Source organism: Lichenostomus cassidix, chromosome 5 (assembly GCF_008360975.1).
Source record: "Lichenostomus cassidix isolate B80296 chromosome 5, HeHo_3.0, whole genome shotgun sequence".
NCBI lineage: Eukaryota > Metazoa > Chordata > Aves > Passeriformes > Meliphagidae > Lichenostomus > Lichenostomus cassidix.
Window position 1 is genome coordinate 34,203,820 of NC_139486.1, and position 21,014 is coordinate 34,224,833.

General features: G+C 37.4%; 1 protein-coding gene across 3 annotated transcripts in view; it reads right to left on the reverse strand.

Moving 5' to 3' along the window:
• The window catches only part of COX16 (cytochrome c oxidase assembly factor COX16), a 45,013-nt gene that overhangs the window by 16,191 nt on the left and 7,808 nt on the right, over positions 1–21,014 (reverse strand). For all 3 annotated transcript variants that reach the window (XM_085062200.1, XM_085062199.1, XM_085062201.1), the window contains one exon: positions 16,162–16,239. In XM_085062200.1, coding sequence (XP_084918326.1) covers positions 16,162–16,239 — 78 coding nt within the window. The remainder of the gene's footprint in view (positions 1–16,161; positions 16,240–21,014) is intronic.

Below are 21,014 nucleotides of genomic sequence, written 5' to 3' on the forward strand. Positions count from 1 at the left end.
GTGGTGTTTGCATGGCCACATTTGTGCAAGGCAAAGGCAAATAATCAGTCAAGTTACTGCTGCTTCTCCTCCCTTCCAGCCCCTTCTGTCTTTACTTTTTCCTGTCTTTATTCTCCTCTGCTTGCACAAAGGCAGCTAAAATTGACACACAGCATTCCAGTTTGATGCTGTAGCTTTAATATTAACAAAAATGCAGAAATGAAGGAGCCTAGTTGAAATTTCTTTTAAAAAGTATCCTGTAAACGTGAAATGAACAGAGTGCTGCTTCTCAGGAAGCAGGAATTTTATTCAGCAAATTAATTTACCCAAAAAGACTAGTCAAATCCTGTTTTGAGAGCAAACTACATACGCATCTTGAGCTCACTTCTGCAAAACATGTTCTTTTGCTGCAAGTTCCACAAAAAAAAAGAGTTAAAAAGGGGAGCAAGTATGTATTTCCCCTTATCTTTATCATTTTTTGTTCTCTACATACATATTTACTCATATAGAATAATTTAAACATACTTGAGCCCGCACAGCAATTCAGTCACCTGCCTTGACTGCAAACCCCTGCTTTTCAGCTACCAAGTGAGACAGATAGGTTACAAATTGTTTCAGGAACCCACACAGCAGCTGAGAAGAAATGTATTATGAAGTTCTATTTCCACTGTGTTTGTATGATGCTGCACTATTTTTGAAACAACACAAGAACAAAAAAAAGGAAAAGAGAATGATGCTATTTTCATTCTGAAAAGGAAGATAAACATCAGTCTGAGCCACAATCACAGATCATAACCAGGGAACACTTAAAATGGGGGCAGAGCCAGGAAAGTGCCTATGCCAAAGCAGTAGCTCCATTGTATTACATATCTGGCACAAGATCCCAATACAAACATACATTTTGCTTCCATGATGACTGCTATGCCAACACATACTGCCAAATGAGCTAGAAGTATTCAGCTATGTTCTGGCAAATGAATCTTCAGCTAAATTATGGGTACAAATCTGTATTAGCAAATATGATGATGGCAGCAGACAAAGCCCAAATGCCATAACAGTGTCCTCTCCACCATGATTTAGGAGGCAGGAAGGAACAGCAAAACTATTCCTTTACATTAGAGGACTCTTCTTGTTCAGCAAAATCTCAGATGCTCCTTTAAGATCCATTTAAATTCAAACTTCGTCCCTAAATGTAGAATTCAAAGATGTGTGCATCTATAATTGTAGAATAACTTCACATTAAATTCTGATTGACAGACTAGTGAAATACTTGATGCAAGTATTTAGACAACCTTCACAAGATGCAATTTTAAAGGCTTTACTTTTTTTTTATCTGGGGTGGGTTGTTTTTTTTTTCTTTTTTAGCACTTGCAGCAAAAATGAATGAAACATTCCCAGAGTATTTTGCATTATACAGGCTTATCTCATATTACATCAACTGAAAGGGCAAGGGCAAGTGCAATACAGAAAAATCTCAAAGAAGGTTTAAGAATACAGGTTTCAAATTAGAATTTTGTCCCATTTCACACTCCCACCATTCCTTCAGATTTACCCTTACTTAACTTCAAAAGGTTCCCAAAGAAACAGACTTTTAAAAGATTCTTACATGGCTAAAAGTAATAGAGGTTAAGCACAGAAACATTCTTAGAAATCTTAGTAGGCAGCTACTTGAGGCTGTAAGTAACTAAAAACCTTTTAAAATATGGCTGATGCATCACATTTTAAGGCTAACATTTCAGTTTTTCAATTAGAACCTGGACAGCATTTCTAGGAGTTAAAAACGGTGCACCTTGGGGTGCAGATAATGGGCAAATCATTACATAGCAAAGCAGGAATACCTGGTGCTTGTAGCCCCTACCAAACCAGGGACTCCTGCAGTGCCCTGCAGAAAATGTACACTCCTCTCAGTAAAGGGAATTTCTTGTTTGTGACACAAGTATTTCTGGTACAGCTACAAACCTAAAAGTGCTGCTACTAAAAAAATTCTCCAGCTAACAGTTTTGTATTGATACTCAGTTCATTCATACACAGTTCATTTTGGCTCAGAAGCCAATAATATGGGCAGAGAGTGACTGAGAAATTTGTGAATGTCACAAACTTCAGCTCCAGGATAAGGAAAGGATAGCTCTTCCACAAGGGAACCCAAAGAACCCCATCACTACCCCTTTTGAAGATTAGAGATGTGGAACACCTCCCCATGTGAGGACAGGCTGAGAGCACTAGAGTTGCTCATTCTGGAGAAGAGAAGGCTTCAGGCAAACCTGATTGTGGCCTTTCAATAATGGGGGCTTACAGAAAGACATAGACCAGCTTTTTAGCAAAGCCTGCAGCAATAGGAAAAGGGCTAATGGTTTCAAACTGAAAGAGGGTAGATTTAGACTAGGTATAAGAAAGAAGTTTTTTACAATAAGGACAGTGAGACACTGGCCCTGATTGCCCAGAAAGGTGGTGGATGCCCCATCACTATAAACATTAAAGGTCGGGTTGGATGGGGCTCTGAACAACCTGATCTCATTGAATGTATCCCTGCTCATTGCAGGACTGCTGGACTAAAAGGCCTTTGAAAGTCTCTTCCAACCCAAACTATTGTATGATTCCATGAAACACAGGAATACAAAGCAGATTAGCAGAGTCACTCCTGTTCAACATTCAGAGAGCAGGAACAAGTTGATTCACATTATAATTTTCAGGTTAACATCCCATTTGTCCACAGTACACATATGCCTGGATCTTAACTCAAATAGCCCATTTTCACAAGCAGTCCTTCTATGCTATAAACATTACTATTTATTTGTCCATGTATTATTTGTGGCCATGGGCTTTAGAGCAAACCAAGACTTAAAAATATTACATCTTCTAAAATGATGGGTTCAGTTACTACACAAGGAAACTGTCAGGAGACAGCCACGTCATGAGAAGAGGACTGTGCTTTTAACAATCTCCTCTCACATAAGGCTGTGCAGTAAATTGTATACTTGTGTCCTGGCATGTACTGACCAAATATTTGTAAGCCAAAGCCTTACAGAACCTTCCCTCTAGCAAGCATTTCCAGAAAACAGTAGAAGCTATTTCTACTCTAAAACTAGTTTGTTGTTTTTACTAAAACATGAGTTTCTGTTCCTACCCTATCCTCCACAAAATAATGCCCCACTGAGAAAGATGTCAGCTTTGGAAATGGGAGAAGGTGGTGCCCAGAATTTAATGAACATGAATTAAGCTTTTTTGGTTTTCATCTGCCCCTCCCAGCATAAAAATGTGGGACACAATTTTCCTGCAGTATCCACACTAGAGAGTCCACAAAATTACTGTTTATATGAAGTTCTTCAATTTGTACTCCCCACCAATTTTGTAAACTTAAGAGTAAACCACAATCACCAATTCTAGCTCTCCCACAGCGTATCTTCTTCGAAAACATTTATCATATGCCTAACTCCTCTAAACGGAAAATCAGCAATCTTGCGTGGATCAGTCAACTTTAATCTTCCTTGAGAAGACTCCCATAAATTGCTACAAAAGACTGTCACAAATATTCTAAGTTGTGGTTTATGAGCAGAGTGAGAAGCTGTAGACAAGAAAGGATAAATCCCAGGACTCAGGAAATGCAGTGTAAACTACAGCCAAGCTGAGTGCTGTTCTACTTAAGAAATTAAAGGAACAAAGCTTGTAGAGGTTGTAAGGTACAACAAGGGTTGTACTTATGCCAAGTTCTTTGGCATACAGTCTTAGGTAACAGAAAAGGGCAAGGCAAAACATACCATTTCTGTGCAACTTCATTCACAACACTCCTTTAACTATATTGTTTACAATATTTAATACACAAAAACCACTTACGTAAGGTTGCTTTCTTCCCTGTGAGGGTGGTGAGGCACTGGAACAGCTTGCCAGAGAAGCTGTGGATGCCCCATCCCTGTAATTGTTCAAAGCCAGGTTTGATGGAGCTTTGAGCAACCCGGTCTAGTGGAAGGTGCCCCTGCCCATGGCAGGGGGCTGGAACTAGGTGATCTTTAAAGTCCCTTCCAACCCAAACGGCTCTATGGCTATGTGATTCTACACTGCATAGGGTAAGATCCAAGGATATCAACTGGATAGGAATACTTATGAACAGTGAGGAGACAGCTGAGAGTACATGTAAACCCTAGCTTTGTGTTCTTTGACTTTTTCCTATGATCTGCATAGAACACAGACAGCTAAATAAAAAAAATATTTTATCCAGCTTCTGACAGAAATCGATGCAGACATTTCCAAAGGAGCAATATAAATTGTTACAGCAGCACTTCCCAGAGCTACAGTACACAGTGCACCAGTGATCTCTCAAAATCCAAATCTTGTACTTGCTTCCAGATTGATCAAAAAAAGACCTACAATCCCAAAGACATGGGAAATGCAATTAAGTTAAAGGCTAATATGATGACCAAACCATTCCATACTTCAGCAAACATTTAAACATACCTAGATTTCTCACATATATGGTCAACCAAACTAACAAGGATTCTAGAATTTCCAGTTCTGAGAAGAAAGTACTATATCATTTAATGAATTTTTGTATGCTTTTACATCCAGTTTGATTTTCAGTTGCACATTTATTTATTTGATTTGTACCAAATTAGTGCTGTAAACCTTGGCTCTGAGTATGCTAGCAAAAATTTAATTTGACAGTAAAATTCAGAAAATGTTCCTTTTGGTATTAAAAAAATATGTAAATTTGTGATGCCAACATTTAGGGAAAAAACCATTTTTGCCTCTAAATAGAAGATACTTAACAGCTTGAGACAGTCCAAAATCCAACTTCCAATGCAACTGCAGCAGAGTCAATTTTTTTTGGCATAAATTTTTGAAGATTCCTTTTTAATGGCTATGTACCTACTATGCAAGTTTAAGCTGGAGAACTAGTGCAAATAGAGTTTACAGAGGGTTTGTTTCCCTTATGGCTTCCTTAATCATATCATAACTTCGCACAGAATCAGCCTTTTTGTGGTAACTCTGAAAAACAGGAAGGTCACTTGAGTTTCTGCTCAAAGTAAGCAACTCCAAGAGAGAAAAGGTGAATTGGAAGTTGAAGGCAGCATGCAAGCAGCCTGTGTTGATCTCATCAGAATCTTTTCACTGCTGTACTATCAGGCAGGATTGGAGAGGGTGTCCTGTTAGTTCTGTACTTGAGCAGGAATACCTGTGTTCAGGTTTTCTCACTGACTGATCAACTAGGCTCATCTCTGAACTACTCCTGGCAGCTGCTCACTTGAACAACATAGTGAAACCAAAGGCAACATACAATATCTAAACCACTATTTTTCGCTTGGTGTGTCAGTTCAGAAACACAAAGGAATTAATTTAAAGGGAAAAGTCAATCTCATAGGAGACAAAACCTTCAATAAAAGCACTGAAGATTCAATAAAATAACACACAAAAAAAACCCAAAAAAAACCCAGCTCCCAAAAAACTTCAAATAATCAACCTTCTCACATAGGAACAGAGATAGTCTGATCCTTCAAACATAATATAAAAACACAGTTTAAAAAATGCACAAGCACATTTACAGGTTAGGAATGCTTTCCTTGATCAGAGTTAAACATCTATAAATATATATGCATATTTTTCTTCTCTAAGTGTATACGTTAAGCCCCATCTTTAGCTATGTGAAAATATACTTGCTACCCTTGCTACCCTCACATACACAACTCCAGTCTCCACCAACCAACAGCAAGAAAAGATACATTAACATTTTTTCTCACTGAAAAAAATCAAGAATATAAAACAAAACCAGAAGGTCTGTTTTTAACCCTAAAATAGTTTAAATGATGTTTTAAAGTTTTATTTTGATTTACAATATGTATCTCAGAAATTTAGTGAGTATTAAAACAAATTTTGACTTTTTAATGTCTTTTTGAACAGAAACAATTTTTAGAATCCAGTGTGAACTTAATAAAATTATTTTCAGTGCTCTGAAACTGCATTTCTACAAATAAATTACCACCAAATTCTAATAACTGTCATCTTAAAATCTGCATGTATTGAAGGAATTAACACTTCTCATTCTAAAGTTCACATTGCATTTAAGTAAAAATACTTTCCACACTGACATCTAGTGAAGTTTTACAGTAAGAAGAAAATTCATATTCTAATACTTTATACTTACAAAAAGCTTTTAATTTCCCAAATTACTTGTACTTTGAATTACTAGAATTTGCAACACACTTGTACATGACACACTACTTTCTTTTGAAAGATATATTGCCACTATTTTTAATAAATAACATATTTACCTGCCAAAGGATCAGACATTCTGATGAGTATATTAGAGAAAGTTACAATGGAAAATCTGGTGTAATTAAGTTTAAAACATCTATAGCAAAGTAAGTGTTTTCCTGATAAGGGCTTAACATCCAACATTAATGAAACAATTCTACTAAAATTGGTGGGAATTATGAATGCAAAATATTTTAATTCATACATTTTTGATTTAATAAGACAAGTCATCTCTCTTCTCTAAGCAGTATCCAAAAAGTTTGTATTCCTACATTCTCTCTGTAATCAATGAAGAAAGAAAGGCTCCTCTGGGCATATCTAATTAGCCTCCTGCCCTGAATCATCCCAGAGCTCAGGTTTGGTAGGCTGTATGGACAGCACACATTGTCTTTGAGGGTGCAGAAATGGAAGGACTGTTAGGGACAGCATGTGAATTCCTTGACCCCAGAGCTGCCCATCTACTCACACAGGGACAAGATACAACCTCAGATACCTTCTACCCTCCTTGAGCTGTGCTCCAGGGAGGCAAGACATGATGCTCTACCAGCTACAACATTAATTTCAGAACTCATTAAGGTTCTAAAGGCAAACTCTCATTTTTATGCCTCATCAGAAAAAAGACAGTTGAGCACTGCCTGACATAACATACAGGAGGTTTAGTGCTGACTCTGGGGAAAATGCATCACCTGTTGAATGACAAACAAACCAATAAATGCTTTCTGCAGTGACAGATACTTGAAGAGAGACAGATAATGCATTTTCCCCCTCTCATTAGTTGGTTTCACTCCAATATGAGTTTGGGCTCTGCTTGTTCAGACTGTCATACAGCTGCAGTTTGCAACAGCACTATTTGGCTTCAAATGAGGCTTCAAGCCTCAAAACACAAAGGAGAGAAAAGGGAAGGTCCATTTAGACAAACATTGCACTTAAAATGGAAACACATCTGGGAAAAGGCTTTCAACACTTTCTAGGGACTGGGACCCTTGCACTTCTGTTTGAGCTTCAATCTGCTGACATCATGCCTATTGGCTTCTCAAGATGAGTCAGGAAAGCAAGATGTTTTCTGGTGCTTTAGGGAGGTGTTGGGAGAAACAGCTGGATATTAAATTATGTTTTGGCTAAAAGCTGGCTGAAGCTAAGTTACACACATGTAATCACTTCAATTGCAAGGCAAAAATACCAGTAGTTAATTGTGGCAATGTGACAGGATTTAAATAAACCAAACAGAATTCTTGGTAGTATATAAAATGTAAATATCTGAAAGCTATCAACATTTTATGTATCAGAATTAGTTCCACTTGCAGTGGCATCAGAATGAGTTTCTCAAGTTAATACTGCTCTCTTCATCTGAATCTAATCTTGACAACAGATCCACCATCAAGAAGTAAAAACTGGAAAAATTGCTTGTCTTTAAAACAAGGAACTCTTAATACTTGCACTGTATATTGTATTTCACCACAGCGAGGCTCAATAACCTGAGGTAGTATCTTAACTCCAAGCCCTCCTACAGTGCTGTAAGCTGTTTGTGGTGACAAAAAGTACTGGGTCTAGGTGGATCCAATCACTGCAAACCATTCAAAAGTATGCATACAAAGTGTGCTTCAGAATGTGGCAACAAAAATCTTACTGAATCCCAGAGCTAACTCCGTTTTTACCTTTTACAGAAAAATGGTAGTTTATATGCCAAACTGGAAGAATGTCTGAAAAAAGAAAACATACATCTCTGTCTGGTATCATAGCAAATTCAGTAAGCAGCTATTCACAGACAACGTAGAGAAGTCATCTGAGCTCAAGTAAAATGGATTAGTTTTTGCAGAAATCGATGCAAAAACATGAACCGAGCACTAGCAGTTGAACCTTAGAACCATCAAGAATAACTTAGATAAAGAGCTCATTTCCATTCAATCCCTCTGGACTGAACTGAAATGAGAAAGAAAACATCTGAACATCTGGTACCACCACAATACTGGGTATGAAAAGCTCTTGCTTCCCTTTCATTTTTGTGCCACATTGCAGGACTGAAATTACTACCTTGGATAGCTCTGAACCATGGTCAAAAGATGTAAAAAGCTCCAAATTCCTCCTGCAAACAGGGACAGAGTCACTGTAAGGGTGACCACTTAGCCATCAATAAGGAGCCAAGCTGCCTGACTTAACATATAATTCTAAACCCCTCTGCTAAGCAGGCCATGCCTGAAAGCAAGGTTTGCTTTAATTGAGTAAAATGTGCTTCATGACATAAAGGTAATTGACTGACAAAGACCTTTTCTCCTGACCTAAATGTATACAATCCTAAATGTATGTCTCTCACATTCTCTATAGCACCAAACATTTCAGTGTATTTTTTTCTTAATTTTCGGAGGACCTAGGGCCAAGCTCAGTAACGAATTTAGTCTTCGAAAATCAACTAAATCTACTTACACAAGGAAATTAGCCAGTTTATCATTAGACTTGAGACCCAGGCCAACCTGACCTGCTTAAGGAAAAGAAAAAGAAGAAAACAATAATCGCCAACATCAATTCCTTGCCATGCTGCACTTGTCTCATTAGCTTACTGAAACCAATTAAACAAATGAAGATGCAGTTATAAATAAATAAATGCTAAAATGCTAGATGAGAAGACTTGATTATTCTGCCAAGTTCACTGACAGACACTAAAATGATTCCACATTCCTTGGCTGACAGGTTTAGAAAGGATACCTTTCTCAATCAAAATATTTCACCAGACACCAACTGAAGATATTCTGCATTTGTTCACACTCAAATCAAGCAGGATGTTTTTAATACAAACTCCTATGAAATCAGATTCTCCAGAATGCAGGAATACCGCAGGCACAGACAGATTAAATAAGAGTTCCTCTACCTTCAAGCCATCTGCTAGTTTGCCAATGAAGCTCCAGGGAAAGAGTATGTAGGGCAGGCTTCATCTCACCTAATTTCATCCATCTAAACTTTTGACTTGAAGCATAAAGTCTCTATTTAGGCTATTCCTCCAGCCAGCTGTAGATAGGCATTCCTAGAAAAAGTCAGTCCCCCTTGAAGATATATACCCTAACTTGTCTGCACCTTGAAGTTAGGTAGAGCTTTATCTCACCTCTTATTCACTGGTCAAATAAAATATAACTATATTCATATACTAAGGAAAGTACTTGTCTCGCTACAATGGGGTAATAAAATCTTGAGCTCAATCTCTCTACTTTTCAATCCATCAAAAGAGAAAAACATATTTCTCAAGTATCTATTTTAAAATTTAATGAAGCCTGTGGTGGGGGCATTTCCTCTCAAACCACCTTTGTGGACTACCTGGATAGCTACCTCAAACTAGGCATTTCATTTAAGACAATGGAAAAATGAGCAAGATGAAACCCTGACTTAGTGCACAGCACCACAAACATACATTTAGATTTAGCTGAGCAGATACTGAAATTTCACTTCCCTATCTTTAACAATACAAATGACCCATTTAGAGTCTTTTGAGTATTAAGTGTTAATTTAAATTGACCTTAACATTGGTAGGGCATGTTTGCACACCAGGAAGTCTAGAGGACAACTCTAACTCCATCTAAATCCATATGGAATAAAATAAAGCAGAAAGCCTGCAGAACACACAGGATAATTGACTGCATGAAACAATCTGGGCTGGCAGCAATAGCATTAAGTCCATTAATTGTCATTAGAACACCGTGGACTTTGCCAGTCCAGTCCAATCACAATGACTTGGCCTATCCACATTACTCCTTGAAATGGTGAAGTCCATCAAGTTTTGGTCAGACTGAGGATCCTGGGGAACACCAAAGTGTAATAGGATTTCAAACATGGATGCATATCCACCAAGAACTCCAATAAATATATCTTGCAGTTTTCCGTCAAAAGAAGAGTTTGTGGAAGAAAATTAAAACCACGCTTTTTTATCTTGCTACCTATTTCAGTTAAATTCTTAGTATCTTTGACAGCCTTTTAAACAGCAAATACTGTTTTTAACATGGAAGCAGGTCCTCAAATAAGATAAACAAGGCAGCTTGCAGTAAACCAGGTTAATCTAGTACCTTGCAATATGTGTAGTGATGGGGGCAATCCACTGACATTCTGCAAATCCAAGTTTAAAAAATCACATGATTTGTGCAATTTTAAACACTACAGGCATGTTCAGAGATTAAAGTGATTTTGTTTTTAAATTTTCACCTCATATGAAACACATTATTTAAAGGAAAAAATGATGTGACAGATAAAAACATGACATTATTCTTAAACCATACTAACATAACACGAAACACTGAAATCACACTTGATTCTGTAATGCTTCTTTTTTCTGAAAACATACAAACAACAGAACAAACCAAAGAAACAAACCAAACTTCTGCTGGGGCACAGAAATCCTGTCCAGGTGGACTTTATAGGCAGATAAAACAGAAGCAATAAGCAACAGACCATTTCCACTGCAATACTTCAGGATGTGCCCGTATGTTCAACTCCCATAGACATACCTGAGGCAGTTTACCTAAGGACAGCAATAGGAATGTGCCAGCCAGCAACAAGGCACAGACTTGACCAGTCACTTGCAGATGTACTCCCTTTTTGGGTGGATGTTGGACCTCATTTAAACACTGTGCTGCTGCAGTTGCAACCATCTCAGCTCAACAGTTTGAAACTCATTGCAGTATGTGTGTGAACCAGAGCAATGTTTTGACAGCAACATGAAAGAATTCCAATAGGCAGATACCACTTCTCAACTATCCACTTATAACAATGAGAAAATGCTGGACTGACTTCCTACACCTTTCTGAGGCAAATGTCAGATGTGCTCTTGCTTGACATAAAGGTCTCATGGAAACTGGTCAGTTCTCTGTTCCTACTTCTTCCTAGCTATTTCACCCTGCCCCAGAACACTTGAATTAATGGATCTCACCTGAGAAAATTTTTTAATACTCATATGAATTTAAATAATTCCTTTTATTTGAATTAATGAACTTTCCTATTTCCTATGTAAAGTAGAGCAGCATTAATCACCTATATTCTACAGACCAAGAAAGTGAGATAGGCAGAGGAAAGCTCTGTGGTAAAGGAGGTAACTGAAGAATCTAAACAAGATGGATATAAAATTTCAGTGAGATCAATGGGTGTTACTTAAGTGACATGCTGCTGTGGGTCTCCTGACACCCACTCATGAGACTAAAGACATGATGTTAAAGAACAGCACTAGGCACCAACCAACAATATTCTAAAACTGTAATACCAACTATAACCAGCCAGACAGTCAATGCACTTACATCACTATCAAGCCCAATTATGAGAATTGCTGTAAACGAATCAAAGTCAGACAGCCATAAGTGATCATGTTGACCTTCTTTTCTCTTCTCCTCCTCGTTCTTTCACTTTTCAAAGGACAGCAAGGTTTCCAGAATAATCCTCTACATGCCACATGTGGTCTTTTTCCCAATTCAAGGTCCAGGATCATAAAATGAAAGCTGAGATACTCACAGTCACACAATTTCATGAATTAGGACCTTAGGACAAAGAAAATATACAATAAATGAAGATTGACAGTGGCCACACTAACACTCTACAGGTGTCAAGCAATGCCTCATGGGTAACTACATGGCAGTCAATTGGTTAAAAACACTAGCTTAAGAAATTTTAAAGGCAATCTTCAGTCTGCATAAAGCAGGCTTTATACTCCTAGCACACTCACTGAGTATGCTTCCGACCACCACCACCACTCCTTTAGTATTCCTTCAGGGTTTACAGTTTTATTGCTCATAGAGAATGGTGAAAGAACAGGTCAGGAACTTTCATTTTCATCTGGATTTCAACTCTTGGTATGCCATGCAACAGTCATACATATTTAAATGCACAACTGATTCAAGAGTAAAACTCATGGAGGAGAAATTGAAATTCTGTAATTTTGACTCTTTACTGCCTCTACTTTCTACCTCAGTAAGACAGAAAACATCAGTATTATTTCTTAGCATGCTACTTTTGGGGTGCACTCGCTTTGTAAAGGACAAAGGAAAAGTGACCAGGAGCTACATAGCTTGTAAAGAGATAAGTATGTAACACTACAGTACATAACCCACAGCAGGAAATATTTGCAAACTTCAAAGGCTAATTGTTGTCTTTTTTCCTAACAAAATGGCATTGAGATTCCAGCTTTCTTAGAAGTGCTTCTGCTGCATATTACCCTGGAGGAGCTCACTCAGTCCTATCCTGTCCCAAAAGTCCGAGAACCTGCCTCGCAATGACACTTCTTCAACAGAGTCATTTTGGTGCTTAAAAACTGTCTTATTCTAAAAGGTTTGCTGATGAGGCAAAGCATAAAGTTTTCCAGGTAGTTAATATGTCACTTCCCTTCAAGTCTCTACAGGAGCTATTAGCCAACAGTACAGACCACACCACATGTTCCAAGACTCTTATATCCAAAATGAAATCTGAATCAGCAAGTCTCTACAACATCTGGAATGACAACAATGAGTACACAGTAAATAAAAATAATTTCTTGTTATATAGTTGAAAAAAACGTTTTCTGTATATTTAATAGAAGTAACATTTTTTGTAAAAAAAAAATTTAATAAGCATCTCCAATTACATACACAAGAAGTAAGACAAAGAAATGGCCTAGTCTTCCATTCATGAATAAAGGCATTTGGAATAATGCCTATACAAACCTACTAATTTCTTCTCTGTTAATTCCACATGGTTTCCCCATAAGCATACCTGGTTTTCTGTAAACAATTTTGATTTGCATAAATTCTTCCCAGAAAGTGAACAATTACCTAATCTAATGATCTCTCCATTAATGGACATTTTGGCAACAATAGATAATGGAGAAATCCTTGATAAGTTTCAGGAGAATTCTGACTAGCATAAACAGGCATTACATCAGTAAGAGCCTCAGAGCAAGCTTCCTTTAAATGCAGGGCATTCACTGTGCTGAGGGCATATAACTGATCTAGGGATCCTGAGAGGATAAAAGTGTAGCCAAAATGGTTTTTTTGCTTTTGCAAGAGATGGGCATATCCAAGGCCCTGATATCCAAAGATGTTATACTAAATGGATGAAATATCTGTTCTTTAGCCACTAATAGCCCCTCCTCAACTGCAGCTCTAGGCTCTATCCTATACACTGGCTGAGCTGCAGTCCAAGATCCCAAGACACAGCCCAAATAAACAAGAGGACACAATTCCTTTTGCAGCCCCTTCTCAGCCCCACTCCACCTACAGCTCTAGGCTCTGTCTCTCTCCCAGCCCTAATGCTAGCCCCAGCCCAATGCATCACAACCAAAGCATACCCCCTCAAGGGTCCAAATCACCATTTTCTCTTGAATTTCAATTCCTTGATCTTCAAAAGTCAGTTTGACATTAATAGCCTAGTCATTATTACTAATGCAGCTTTTTCCATTAAGCCACAAGAATACAAAGTGGCAGCTAGCCCCTCAGTCACTAAAATACAGACTACAGAGCAGCAGTTCTACTGTAGTGCTGCCTTTGAAATATTACTGTTGACTGAGAAGTTGCTTATTAATGTAGTTTCCCTCTAAGCACAGTGTGAAGTTACAAGTGAAAAAGGAAAAGAAAGGTACTTTTGAAGGCAAAGGATCATAGTATGGCATCTGAAATGTATTAGAGATTTACCACAAAAGGATTATTTAAGTTCTGTCTTTTTAGCAGTTGAATTAACAAGAAAGCAAGTTCAGGAACCATGTTTACAGAAGATGACATACTGGACTTTGCACATCCTTAAAATATAATAAAAAAAGACAGGCAGTCAGGTATTATAAACCCTAGCCTACTTTTAAATGGGTTGCTTAAATTTGTGCAACCTCCATTTTTCCAGCAGTAAAATGTGAATAATAATCCTGTCTTTTCTGACAGTTTGAGTATGAAGCTTAATTCACTTAAATTCTGTGAAAGTCTTTTGAGGTCCTTGTATGGAAAGTGTTATTTAATTAAATACACTTATTATTCTGAAGGAGTAACTGTAACAAAATAAATCTTATTTCTTTTACTGCCTGTTGCATTTTGCATGTGCCTGTCCAACCCCCCAAAATGTGCACTTGTCCATCTGTCCCTGTTTTGATAAAGATTTATGATAGTCAAACTGTGTTATAAAAGAAAAGCATCAGGATTTTAACAGCACTTTAAAATTACTTATTATAAAGTTATTTTCCTGAGTTTCATGTACATTTTAAACTAGATTTGTTTATCCATTAAAATACATTTTAATCTCCTTTGCTCTCTTATTTAGTGAATTAGAGTTTCTTTCAACACTATTTTTATGGACACAGAAACAGAAATGAATGGAACACACTGCCTTGATATGCCCGTCTACAAACCAGCCCAAAGTTAGTGTTGCTAGTTCTAAGCCAATATTGCATTGGTCTTTATTTAAATGTCATCTACTTCTAATAAAATTGCAAGGAATAGAAAAAGAAAACACAAAAGAGACGTTGCAGACTTAAGTAATACTGCTTAGCACACAACTCAGAAGTCCTCTTGTAGCCTTTCAGAGTTTAAGAACTCCAGGGTGAAGCAGCTTCCACTCAGAGCTTTCATGTACTACTGACTAATTCAGTGGTGCTTTCCTTGATTATAAATGCTGGGACAAAGAGCCTCATAGATCTGAATGAGCACAACTATTAACAGTGTTTTTCCCTGGGCTGCAGTCACAGTGCAGATCACGAGGTCAAACACAATTCACCAATTCACCAGATTCAGTATGAATCTGACCAAAAAATAACAAAAACAAAACAGGCAAATTCTTGCCCCTTGCTGCAATCCCCATCTCGCTGGGGAAAACCTTCAAGGCTCCAACCAGTCCTAAAAAGCTAGAAATTATAAAAAGAAGCCACCCAGAAGACAGCACTGGAGAAAAGATTTGTAAGACTACTCTGCCCAGTCTACAGGCTCTGTCATACACAGGACTGAGCAGGAGTCAGCCACATGGTGGATGAAAGGCCACAGCCAGGTATGCAACAAAAAGAACAATGAGGAAAGATAAAAGTAATTTACACGGTCCACAAGTGTCTAAGACAAAACAAAGGGCTCTCCAAACTCTCAACAGCTCAGGATCTCAAAGATTTTACCATAGTAGAAAGCCACAACATCCAGAGTCCTGCACAATTTCTTTTTTAGTATACAAAGTGGCTACAGTCTTTAAAACAAGACTTGTGCAACCTGCAAGTCAGCAGCTCTGAGACCAGAAAGTCTCTCTGCATTGCAACAGCAGACCCGCATATTACCAAATCAAGGAAAGCAAGTCAATATTACTTTCCCCTGAACTGACACACTCCTTTCAGATCATTTCATATGCAATTTGGAACTAGTGCTACATTTGGAGGTGTAAGCACTAGTAAACACGCTATTTCCCTCAGACAGAAGGTTTCAGGTTCATTTAAAGAAAGGCTTCTTATATACAGTATATTCTGACACACTCGGTAGAGATTAGCTCTTGCTTCTTTCACAGGGGTTAAAGAACAGGATGTAGCACAATGTCAAAGGTATCTGCTTGTTTCAGTCAATGCAAAGCCAAGCCCCAGAAACCATCTAACATTATATACTTACTGTCAAGTATTGTTTGAAAACCAAACCTTTTAAAATATCAGTTTTCTTAGTCTAAATTGAATGCAGTACCCTTGTAATAACCTCCTTGTAGATGTGCTCACTTCTTTCTCAGGATTCGGAATTGCCACTCACAATTAACCAAAGCAATAAAATGTTTCTATTATTTATGTTGATTTTTTCACAGATGGTAAAAGGATTCATCATCATGTCAGCCCCTTTATTATTACCTACTCTGCCTATTGCCTTGGAGACTCAGCTGTAGCTCAGGGCCAAGCACTGAAAGGCAAATACCCTACACCAAGTATGCTTGTCCTATCAATTCTTTAGAAAGCAGCATGTAGGCATAATGAAATGAAAAGTAAAGAAAACAATTTAAAGCTACCTTGCCATGTAGTTTGTGAACATCGTATCTTATCTGAGCAAATTCACGAAGTCCAAAAGATCCTCCAATGAGATACAGCTGAAAACAAAATGAAAACAGACATGTTAGGACTATTATGAAAAGAACACTTTGCATATTTATAAAAACCACTGTGCATACTGACTCAATTCATTTACCAAGAGACTCTATTTTTCCAACAAAACCACCAGGAGTTGAAGAAAATAATACATCAGAAGATAAGTATAGGTGCCTTCTTCCACTCTCTGGGCCTGCATTTCACTTATTTCCTCTCTCACACAAAGACAACTGTTACATGACTCAGACTTTCTAGGGACTTCCTTTCCTCTTACCCCTTCTTTTCCCTTCCCATGTGGTTTCCTGATAAACTGGCAGCAAAGGAACCTTTACCTCACTGCCACAGGTTTTATTCTCATAAATTTTCAAACTCTGTGGGGAAGTAACAATGCCACACTGACTTACTCTGATGTCTGTGAGTGAGAGATCTAATTAAGCTTCTGAACAGACCACGACTGTAGCTATAGCTCAATAATATATTATCACCCAGGCTAAGAAATCATATCCAGCACACCTACACTTTTATTACTCCTTAGTTCTCTTGCAATTTCCTCCATGCCTATGAAGCTTAAGAATAATAAAGGAAGAAATGGGGGGACTTCATATCCACATATGAAATCATTATATTATTCTTTCTTATGACAGAGTGATATCACAAAACTCTCTATGTATTCTTACCATTAGAAATAGATAGACCATCAAAAGATCAAATACTGTTAAAAAAAAAGAAGTGACTTGAAAATTAGCTTAGAAATCTAGCTGGTTTGTGTAAGAGTCAGGTTCCTTGCTACTGCTCTGACCTGACTGACTGTCTGCTGTTCTCTACAATGCACATACATAGGAGGCCAAAAGGCTTCACACCTAGAGATGCACATCTAAGGAATGTGGAAGCAAGAGGAAGCTCTAAGGACCTGAGTTAAGAAAAAAAAAGAAAACAACAAACAAACAAAACCCATCACCACCACCCTCTTTCATCATGCAATTTTGCTGTTACAGTCCTTCATTACAGGCTGTTGCTGCACTGCTGTTTTCTACACACTGCTGGCTGCTTTCTTACTACATATTAGGTTTGCAGCAATGGCCTGCATCCAAGAATTGTTATAATTATGCTGCACAGGTAGTCAAAGTGCATGTTCTTTCCAAAAAGTAGAAGCTCATGTCACTGTGGGCACAAACAATCAGGAATTAAAAACAAAAAACAGCCTTCTACACTTACTCATTTTCAAAGTTGCAGGACTGTATTATTTCCCACCAAGCAGTTAAAACTACTCACGAACATGTGAACACTCTCTCCACACACACCCGTATGTTGGTACAGACTGCTACCCCAGAACTGAGGTACTCTGTCCAAAGAAGAAGAAACCCTTCACCAATAGCCAGGAGTTAAATGCTTCCAGAGCCTCTTTCTGGCCATTTCAGTAAGCCTAAAAATCTAGCTGATAATTAGAAACAAATAGACATAAATTTTGCCATGTGAACATCCATTTGCTCAGCCACAGACCACTGATTTCAGAAAGCCAGTCAGAAAATCATCATATGGTAGCAAGTTAACTTCCAGTGACTAGAAATATGAACTACCAAGAACTGGATGGCACCATACTTGTGCCGTAACTGTTTCAAGGAATTAATGATGATCTTGCAGATATTGAATCATCAAAATACTCAGTAGAAAAAAAGAGGAAAGAATATCTTCCTTATGTCAGTATTTTGGTAAGAAAAAATAACAGAACGCAGAAAATAAAGTCTTCAAAATGGTTAAAAAGAACCTGAACATTATTCAAAATTTATTCAATCAAATCAGAAGATTTGTCAGATGAAGATATGGATCAGACTGTAATTGAATTTTAACATGGTTGACGCCTCAGTATGAATTTTCATTAGCTGACCTCCTTTAATTCCTAACAAGTATTATGTTAATTAACAGCCACTGTATTAATAAACTTTAAGTCCTAATAAACAAATCTAAAATGCTATAGATGAATTTATGACTGTTACAAACCAGAGCTTATTGCCTTTTTTTCATATTAGTATGTTGTCTACAGCAGGGGCAAAAGCAACTGCGCTAGAAATGGTTCAGTTGTTAAACCAGGCAGAAAGCAGCAATTACTTGTGACATCAATTAAAAATTAATTTGCCCAACAATAAACTTGCATGGAGTATATCCTGTTATGAGATGCAATATGAACAATTGGCAGACTTTTAATGGGCATGTTCCTCATAATCCAACTATTATTTAACATGGTGAGAAAGTACACTATGGCTTACAAAGCCATGCTCCAAGCTAAAAAAGAAATATTACATTCTTTAGCTTTAAAACTCTATCACGTACACTGCAACTAAGGAGAATCAAGTTGAAGGTTGTTGCATGAAGTAAGTCACGTGCTACTCATTTTGTCTCATCACATTCTATCACTTGTTTGACAGCAACCATCCATGACACAGTGCATTTTACACTTGCAGCTACACACAGTAAAGAAGTTGATATACACACACCTCTCAATTCCTATTTTGGAATTCATGTTTTGGCCTGACATTGCAGTTTTACTCACATCACCATGGTACTATTAAGAGGAAAAAAACCACTTGGTTTCTGATCTTTGTTCTTCTACTTTTGCTCTTCGTAGAACAGAAGCAGCATAACAAGGCTGGCAAGTTGGCACATTTAGCTTATCAGGCATTACCAGTACAGCTGCCTTTACATTTCCAATACTGCAATGGCTGATTTATCTTACCATGAAACATCAGTTAAGCTCCATCAGAGACAAAGCACATTGATGCTGTAAGAAAGTACAAATCCTGCTGAAATATTACCCAGTGTAATGCTGGAAGGTTAGGATTAAGATTAAGTAATTTTCCAAAACACAGAATATACACAAAGAATATAAATAATATGTATACAATTTCACTTGACCAATGTTCTAAAGAACCAAACATGATGTCTGACTTCATTGCAAAACCAGACCAGAATCAGGCATATTGAGGCACTTATTTAATCAACTGTCAGTACAGTCAGCTGACAGCCCTGAGCAGGAATCACATTCATCTACACAAGCCAGAGCAGCAATGGACAGCTATTCAGTCAATTACCTTTTTGAAAACTGTGTTCAAAAGCCAATAAAAGAAGGTATAAATGAATTTGTGCAACTGTAATAGCATTAAAGGTAGCAAAGGACTCAGTGACTGACAATGCATCAAGTAGAAATACTAATCTTGGTTTTAACTGCTCCCTTTCTCTTCTGCTGCATTATGAGGGAAGATGTTCTTGCTACCTTAATTTCAGTTAGCTGTATTTACAGACAAACAATAATGAACCAGCAAGAATCACCAGTCAAAATAATTAGAAGTGGGATAAGAATCAAAATTTTCAGCACCATTATCGGCTTATTGACTTTGCATATTCTGTAAATCTCACATACATTTCTAGTTCTCCAATCTGTAAATCAGAGAATCTCTAGATTAGTTGCAAAACACTCTTCAGTTAAAAAAGCACTACAACGGACAAATTTGCCCAGTGTAAGCCAAGGGCAACAGTGAAGTCCAGTATGTTCCATCCACTAGTCCAGGCACAAAGAAACAGTAGAAGCTATTCAGGATGCCATATAAATATAAGTTACGTTGGCAACATTTTGATGAAGTCAGGTTCAAGTTCAATCTCCAGTTAACTGAAGAGGAAAAGTAATGTCACATATAATGAAAATTAAAATAGATTCTTTTCATTACAATTTTAGAATCATTCAGATACTTAATGTGCATGATAAAATATTAAGGCACTGGCATCTGAAGGATAACCAAACTGGAAAGTTCATATATACCTGCATAATTTTATTGTGAGGGAACTATTAATTTTATTTGCTTCACAATGCAGAGAAAAAACATTATGTAGTGAACATCATCTATCTAGTTATTTAAATGCTTTCAGCAGATTGATGCAACGATAGTAAGTTCTAATTTTTTTCCTTTACACCTGAAGTTTAACTTTTGGAGGCAAAAATCATTAATCATACTATTTAGCCAGCACTTAACACCAAGCAAAGAGCTTAACAGCACTGCTAGCACAACCCCCATTAAAGATCCCACATTGGATTATTCCTTTATGTTTCAGTGAGTACACAAAAAACCCCCCTACAATGTTGTAATGCAATTATGCATGCATGGAAGACTTGCATGTTCCAAAACAAAATGAAAGATAGGATGTGACATAAGAGCACCATCTGTCACATACACTCAGCAACCTCAATAAACATTTTATGTAAAAAAATGACATAAAATTCTCTTTAATAACATTCTTTTAAAAATTCTATTTGTTCATGTCTCCATTGGGAAGTATGTTATGCAATCAGTTAGGGATGGCATCAGACTGATCCCTTGAACTGCATCTTAGGATGGGAAATACTTGTATTTGTCACCAGCTACAGTGGGTGGTCACTGAGGGCTTATAATAGCAGAACTTAGGACTTCCAACAGATCCCTTTTTCAGTTTCCTGCATAAACTAAAGCAGCCAACTTCATTGGGTTAACAAAGTAATAAGAAACTGTTTCTCTGGCAGAACCAGCAATTTGCCATGTATAGGCATCCCTGTTGTTAGAGAAAGCTATTCCTACTACAGTACCAATTGTGAAAGACATTATTACAAAGTCATAAATCCCTAAATTAACCAAATCACAATGTTTAGAACTGGCAACACAGATCATGCAGTGGTAGAAAATGTTATGATACAAGAAGGAACACAGTAATTTTCTAACCTCTTCTTCAAGACTGCTGCTGCAGAACTCTCCCG